The sequence below is a fragment of the Lissotriton helveticus genome, chromosome 3_1 (genome assembly GCF_964261635.1).
Source record: "Lissotriton helveticus chromosome 3_1, aLisHel1.1, whole genome shotgun sequence".
Classification (NCBI taxonomy): domain Eukaryota; kingdom Metazoa; phylum Chordata; class Amphibia; order Caudata; family Salamandridae; genus Lissotriton; species Lissotriton helveticus.
Genome location: NC_136061.1, coordinates 2,078,642,798 through 2,078,651,213, shown reverse-complemented (window position 1 = coordinate 2,078,651,213; position 8,416 = coordinate 2,078,642,798). Strand labels below are relative to the sequence as shown.

The 8,416-nt window shown below is 45.5% G+C and overlaps 1 protein-coding gene across 2 annotated transcripts in view; it reads right to left on the bottom strand.

The window, feature by feature from the left end:
* Window positions 1-202: 202 nt before the first annotated feature.
* Window positions 203-8,416, bottom strand: part of LOC144824110 (ras-related and estrogen-regulated growth inhibitor-like protein) — a 34,567-nt gene continuing 26,353 nt past the window's right edge. For both annotated transcript variants that reach the window (XM_078683210.1, XM_078683209.1), the window contains one exon: window positions 203-3,690. In XM_078683210.1, coding sequence (XP_078539336.1) covers window positions 3,262-3,690 — 429 coding nt within the window. In that variant the 3' untranslated portion in view covers window positions 203-3,261. The remainder of the gene's footprint in view (window positions 3,691-8,416) is intronic.

Here is an 8,416-nt window from a genome sequence, read left to right as displayed (position 1 = left end):
CCATCAAATTGCCTTAAAGAGAGAGAATTGAAATGCAGACGAGTTTTCCATATGGAAATTAAGTATTCTTAGGAAATCTTTGCCTATGATAGACAAGGTATAACACTGCATGTAGCAACCCCACAACTAAAGTGTAGGGCAAAAGAGGACCTATGAGGCTACAAGCTTTAAAATGAACAAGAGAAATGAAAGCCGAATTCTCTTTAAAATCAAAACATTTCTTTTTATAGATCATAGCTCTAAAAACGAGTATACTTTATGAATATAGACACATATATGTACATGGAAATTGATCTATTTACATGCTTCAAATATTACAAAAATATAAATTGACTTTAAGACACGATAGAAGCTTCAGAGAAGCAGTTTCAATAGAATTCTCTTTCTGTGTGTAACCCTACACAAACTTTAGAACAAAGTCCACAAGTTGCTTACTTTGTAACAATCACACACAACTGAAACTGTACTTGGCACTTACTAACAAGCCACATTTTCTTCTGAAAATTAACATACAGAAGTAGGAGAAAGTTGCGTTGTAGAAGAGGAGGAGGGGTCGCCTCTTTGTGTGGAGCCAAGCTGTGGCAACGCCAGAGGCTGTTTTACACCACCCTACATGATTGCCTCTTAGAAGAAAAGTGCTGAAAGAGTCCATACGAAATTAAATTATTAGAGGAGAAGAATATTGTCCTTTGCACTCTAAATATATTGAGTTTACACCCGGAAAATATGCTGAGATTATATGGGGTGGGCGGAATTTGCAAAATTGACTTTCGCAAATTATCGCGAAATTGCTCAAAATCTCCGCAAGCACGCAGAACTTTTGCGAAGAAGCGGAGATTGCTTTTCCCACCCCTTCGCGATGTGTTTTTGTGTGCTCGAGGGAAAATGTATCTCCAACTTGCCCCTGCGGTCGCTAATGGGCGCGGCCATCTTGCTCGTGATGCTTATTTCCTGTTCCAGGTCGAATGACGTGTTCGCGATTGCAAACTCGCGCGGGATAGCGCAACCGGCTACCAACATTTCAACATCTCGTGGCGCATACGCAGAGACCCGGTAAATCGATACTGCACACGCGAGCACGCATCTATAAAGCGCAAACAAAAAAATACTTCCGTTTCGCAGCAGATTGCGAAAGTTTTGACATTTCCGCACTCTCAGCGGAACGCCAAAATGTCAAAATATCACAAATTCCGCGAGCGGCACAAAATTTGCAACCCCGGCCTAGAGATTATAAGGTAGATGTAAGCACGATTTGTGGCTGTAGCAGCCGATCAGATTTAAGCGTGGCATTAGATTATCCAATGGGTTTTCTGGCTTTAGGAACACTGCATCAACCTTTTAAACTGGTGCACTTTGGAGCACTTATAGAAGTACTCATAAAGAGTGGTGTACTCAGAATGTAAGCGTGCATCAGGTGATGACATTAGTGAATTTAGCAAAAGCACGCTTAATGTTGTTGTACCAAGTGAGCCGTTTCCACCAGGCGGCAGCCCAAAGAAGCCACTGAAAAGTTCATAGAATCTGGAGATATCTCCATCAAAGGAAGACTACTCTGCCCTTGGCACGCACATGCACTGTTTCAAACACCATCTAAAACAGATTGCACCGTTCAGATGGTTGGTACTCCGCAAACTGCTCTGTTTAGGTCATGTTGTGGATTAACTAAATGGTGGTTAAGCTGCATAAAAGCTGCCTAAACTGATATTAGCTAATGACTCAGGAATCACGTACAGTGTAGCTGTGAAGGATATATCATTTGCTAAGTGAATGGTCTTCATTAACATTGCACTATTGCTTATTTCATGATTTCTTTTCAGAAAGGCATTAAACATGAACCTCCCCTTCGCCCAAGGGTTTGGCACAGCATGCAGTGGCAGTTTTACCAAAATATCTTACTTCCTGTTTGACTCCAAACCTTGGGGCATATTATCAAGACTGGATGTCTTCACATCTAACATGGACTTCGATTGGAATTCCACAGAGCATATTATCAAGCCCATTATCGCCGCTTTATCGGCAGTTTTCCGCCGAGAAAGCGGCGAAAATGTTATCTCCAGTCTTGATAATATGCCCCTATGTGCGTTGTGAAAAAGGATGCGGATTAGAAACGAACATTTCATTTGAATCAATGCAGCTAAAAGAAGGTATGTCAAAAGCACACAACAGACCCACAGCAATTTGTGAATGTTGTCTCATGTGAGGATGTGCATTATGAGTCTGCGACAGTCCACAAAGACATCCAGAACCGGAGAGGAAGCTCGGAGGACACACACCGGGCATTTCACTGGCCCGATCAATACATGCGTCCGCTTTTAAGTCGCCTTTAAGAAAAGGATGTCAGTAGACAGAGTTTGTCAATGCTGGGGACCGACCTCTGTAACTCATGTCCAGTGGAAATGATGGCAATTAATGCTCATCTTACATTTAGGAACAGCTGATGGCTCTACTGTTTCACAGAGTTTGTGGAACTTGGCGAAGTAGCTGTCTTAATCAAAGCTTAAGGAACAACTGATTGTTCTACTGTTTCATGGAGATTTTGAAGCGTGCCAGTGTGGCTCTCGTAACCTAGGTTTGCATCTCTTCAGTTCCAACTTCCTCTTCATCTTATTGGGAGACATATAGCACTAACGCAAACCTCTTCAAAAACCAGAGTAGCATATACAGCAGCAGAACTTTGTGAATCTGGCAGTAGGAACATTGCAAAATCATTATGTGTTAAAGCCCTATAGACTTCAGACAGACTGGACAAAGCTGTATCAAGGACAGCAGAATATTGTACAAAGGCACAGTGACTGAAGAACAATAGCGCCCTCTTGTGGCATTAAATGGTGGGACTAGGACTTTGGAAGGAAAGTGGGCCAGTGGCAAAGTTGTGGACTGTGCAAACTAAAGGTCCCGAGTTTGCCTGAGTGTTTCCAAACCTACCCACACAGTGTAGCCCTGAGCAAAACTACTTCACCTCTTTGGTTCTTGTTCCCTTCTCTGCCAAACGGGCCTCGCTTAGAAACGGGAAACAAAAATTATATTTAGCTCTAAATAAAAAGTGGACATTGAGATTAAATTAGGCCCTCACCCCTTCTTGATAGGACAAAGCTCCACTACAATAACCAGTAGGACCGATGCCCTAAAGTTACGTCCAGAGAACTGTCTTGAAGAAGAGCCAGTTTAAACATAGCTCCATCACACCCGGATCCCAATCGGTAATCCCACATGAGGGAAATGGGTACAATATAAAAATGACCGTGAACAAGACCAAAGATTTCAGAGTGAGTCTGTCCTCCTCCTAGCGAAAACAGCTGACATGCTCTTCACAATTCCACGTATGCCTGTTCCCTTCTTTGAGACCATCTTGGACTCTTTGATCTTATCCACAAGTCCATGGAAAACCAAGAGGGTGCCGTGATATGCTTCAGCGGCCGACACTTCGTAGAACTCGCAATCCATAGAGAGCGCCAAGAGCCGGCCCTCCTCGCTGGAGACAGTGCGCCGGTGGTGCAAGTCCCGCTTGTTGCCCACAATGACAATTGGAAGTTTCTCCAGCCCCAGATACTCCTTGGTGGCCTTGATATGCTGCACCTTGTGGCGAATCATGTTGAAACTGGCACGGTCACAGATGCTGTAGACCACAACAAAGCCATCAGCCCATTGCATCCTCTTTTCCTCTTCTGCACAGCTCTCATCAGTTTGTTCCTGGTAAACAAGGAGAGGAGGAAGATCATTAAACACGCCTAAACATATGCAAACTAAAGATAGCACTAGATAAAAGAAAGTACACTCCCCAATGAGAAACATGGAAATAGGTCTAGAATCTCCTGGTGGTGCATGCACAGATTCTCACGTTATATTTGGAATGCATGCACCTCAGAGCATGGTTATGCAATACGTGGATTTTAGCTGAACATGATCGCTGCAGATAAGGGATGCTGTTTAAGAGAATGAATTTTACAGAGACTGCCCAGTGCATTGGATAATATGTCTACCAGATAAGGAAGTGAAGATCAGAAAGGACTGCCAATGTCTTCACTTAGCTGTAACATCAGAGCCACCACCAAGATGCTCTCATGTACCCCTGTGCAAGTACAGTACCAAAAATGAGCAAAGGGGCATTTTTTACAATATTGACATAAGTCCTCTCAATCCTTAAATGCAGAAGACAAATAGACATACCGGCAAAAAGTGGACTTTGGCATGTCCAAGAAAAACATGTCTGGGCCTTTACAACCGAACTAATGCCCATCCTATTGCAAAATAAAATCTGCAAATCAATGAATGTAGTGAGAAAGCATCGGTAAGGGCAAAAGCCAAACAGGGGTTATTCCCCACTCTTTTAGCGATTTTTGCATCAGCTTATTTCTAACTTTGCTTTTGAATTTCTTAAATTGCATGTAATTTCAGCGCATTGGCACATCGTGGTATATTTATCAGATCATTGTGAAATAAAAGCATGAGGTGGAGCCTAAAGTCCTATGCAGGCTTCCATTCCTTCTTTCCTTCAGGGCTCACCAAGTGGCCGTGAGACCCTGCACGACTCTGAGGAGTGGTCCACGCCAGGGCTGAGCAGATTCACTTCACTCTGTAAGTGTTGGTATTATTTCATGCCTGTGAAGAGTGTGGTGCAGCCAGGCCCAGACACATGGCAGAGAAGTGACTACCTTTCTTCAGTACCTGCCCTGAGCCACAAACGTGTGACGTGCATGCAATGTACAAGGAAACGGCAGAGAATATTGCAAGGCCTGGGAAATAGGAAGGCGAATCTTCTTAATAATGAACATAAATTCAGAAAATGCCAGGGAAGTATGGTCAGATATAGAGAAGAATACAAAGATTTATAGAGAAGATGTAGCTCGGTTTTGAAAACAGAAACCAGCAATTAAAAGCCACAAATGAGCTGCGGGTAGACAACTAGAAAAGAGAAGACATAGTTTACACCAAAACACAATGGAACGAATCCTGCTGGAGTCAAATGTTAAGACATGGTGCATGTCCTTAATACCTCACATGCTCTACAAATCCGCACCAACAGACTCCCTCCCACATGCAATTAACAAACCTGCTTAAAAGACTTTTTAATGGCCAACAAAAGACCATTCTTCACCCCCCAAGAGTGCTTAACTTGTAAAAAAATAAGTGGTGGGGCACAAAGTTTTCCTCAGAAGCCCCCAGGTGGTGCTGCCGAATGTTGGTGTGCCTTATACCAAGGCTGCATAGTCTTGATTTTACCTCACGCCTTTTTCTCCAACCACCATACTTTTCCCTACTGTTTTATCCCACTCCTGCAGGTTCCTTTTCATCTCTATTTACTACTTTTGTCACTGTTTTTCCATCTTTCGCTTCCTCTTTCTTTACCACTTTGCTGCCTTTCTCTGTCTTGTTCTGTGTAAAAGGCTTATGATGACAAACAAGTCCTGATCCAGAAAAAAGAGTGCTGTTGGACCCCACCAACTCAAATTAAGCACTGCCCAAAATGCACACACACATAGCTACCTACACATGCTCCAAAGACCACGAAGTAAATTAGAATCTCTAACTACCCCTATATGTGTTAAAGGTAGAGACTCCAGGTTTACACTGCAGAGCCAAAAGCCTATATTTTGATATACCTCTAAAGTATATATTGAGAACTGAACCGGCCACCCACCTCCACCTCTAATGCTCAGGACTACAGCCCTCCTAATTGTCATCCTGAGATTCCGATCACCCAACAAATGCTCTAACGTCAGGGAGGGAGCCGTCACCGCCATCGTTCTAGAGCTACGATGCACCATCAATGCCACCTTCAAGACCGGCATCTTTCCCGACGACTGGAAACGCGCAGAAGTCAGACCTCTGCTAAAGAAGCCCTCAGATGACCCCCACGGACCTCGAGAACTATCGGCCCATCTCCCTCCTCCCACTCGCGGCCAAAGTAACAGAGAAGACTGTCAACGCACAACTAACCAAATTCACCGAAGAAAACTCCATCCTAGACCACTCCCAATCCAGATTCCGCAGCAACCACAGTACCGAGACCGCCATACTCGCCGCCACAGACAACTTCCGCACTCTCCTCAACCAAGTACAAACCGAGGCCCTGATCGAGTTTGACCTCTTGGCAGCATTCAACACTGTCTCCCACTGCACACTCACCGCCAGACTCCACAACGCCGGCATACAAGGAACAGCCCTCGACTGGATCTGTTCATTCCTCACCGGAAGAACGCAAAGAATCAGACTACCTCCCTTCCTATCCGAACCCACGGAAATCAACTGCGGAGTACCCCAAGGATCATCGCTGAGCCCCACGCTCTTCATTATCTACATGGCCCCCCTTACTGCCATTGTCAGACCGCACAGACTCAGCATAGTATCCTACGCCGATGACACCCAGATCATCCTCTCCCTCACCAAGGACACCACCACCACCAGACTCAACTTCCAGGAAGAAATTAAGGGCGTTGCATCCTGGATGACCAGCAGCTGCCTGAAGCTCAACTCGGAGAAGATAGATATTCTCATCCTCTGACCCTCCCCCTCTGCATGGGACAACACCTGGTGGCACACTGCCCTCTGCAGCCCTCCCACCCCAAATCGACCACACCCGGAACCTCACCATCATTCTCGACTCCTCCCTCTCCATGACCCATCTGGTCAACGCTGTCGCCTCCAGCTGATTCAACACACTACGCATCCTCCAAAAGACCTTCAAATGGATCTCCCCCAAATCTAGAAAGACCGTCACCCATGCACTCATAACCAGCAGACTGGACTATGGCAACTCCCTTTATGCCGGGAACAAGTCTCTGCTCCGCAAGCTCCAGACCATACAGAACACCGCAGCCAGACTCGCACTCGGCATCCCTCGACACAAACACATCGCCCAACACCTGCGTAACCTTCACTGGCTCCCTGTAGAAAAGAGAGTAACCTTCAAGATACTCACCCATGCCTACAAATGTCTCCACAACACCGGACCCCAATACCTCAACGAAAGAATCTCCTTCCACCTACCCAAAAGAAACCTCTGATCCACCGCCATCTCTGAAGCCCCTCGCATCTGCAGAGCCAGAACAGGTGGAAGAGCCTTCTCCTAAGTTGCGGTAAAAACTTGGAACGAGCTCCCGATTGACATCAGACGCGCCCCCTCCCTGAGCATCTTTAAGAAGACACTCAAGACCTGTCTCTTCGACTAAACGGAGCTGCTACCTCTCTCATCCCCCCCCCCAACCCCCAAGTGCATTGTGACTCTCATGGGTGAGTAGTGCACTTACAATTCCCTCGATTGAGGGAAAAGATGGAAATGGGCTGGTTATAATGCTGTGCATTGTATAACTGCTAGGTGGGGAGCAGGATGTGTGCATATCTCTGTCAGAGAATGTCCTCCACTTCTGTACCTTTACTAAGAGCGGGAAGTAAGCCGCAACTTCTACCGGGCAAGCATTCCACTTCTCAGAGCTAAAAGGACACAGCAGTTACTGACTATTAAAGGGCCCTTCAGACACCAGTCATGTTGGCAACACCAGTAAACGTTGCAAGTTTCTGTCTTGCATGAGGAGAAGTTGACTGATGACTGTGGTCAGCAGATTCTGCCAGTATTACACTAGAAAGCTGCCAGACTGAGACTGTTGACCTACTCAGGACTCTCATTTTTGTTTTCAGCGAGACAGGGACACACCCAGGGGCATCGTGAACCCTCGCTATAGCAGCTGCAGCTGGTGGTGGGGGTGGAATTCCTTATGGGCTTCTTCTGTGTGCAGCTTGCCAGACAAAGGCTTATAAGTTAAGTTAAAGGGTGAGTGAGTGAGTGAATGAGTGAGTGTGTGAGTGAGTGAGTGAGTGAATGGATGGGTGAGTAAAAGGGTGGATGAATAGATGGATGAATGAGTGAAAGGATGAGTTTAAGGGTGGATGAGTGAAAGAATGGTGGATTATTGAAAAGGGTGATGGATTGATGAATGGATGAGTGAAAGGGTGAGTGGATGAACGGGTGAAAGTGTGGATGGATGGATGGATGGATGAGTTAGAGGATCGGTGGATAAGTGAAAGGGTAAATGGATCGGTGAATGGATGGATGAGTGAAAGGGAGGATGGATTAATAAGTGAAACAGAGGATGAATGGATGAATGAAAGATGGAGTGAAAGGGTGGGTGGATAAGCTTAGGGATGGGTGTATGGATGAGGGAACGTGTGGGTAGGTGGATGGATGACTGAAAGAGTGGATGGAGGGATGGCTGACTGAAAGGATAGGGCTACAGATGGATGGATAGGTTTAGAGATGGATAGGTTTTGATATAGATGGGCAGACGGGTGGATAGACAGAATGGTGACAGACTGTATCATGGATGAAAGAATGGATGACAGAATGTAAAGGTGAAATGGTGGATATCAGTGGGTAGATGGAAAGATGAAAGGATGAATGGATAGATGCTTGGATGGAAGA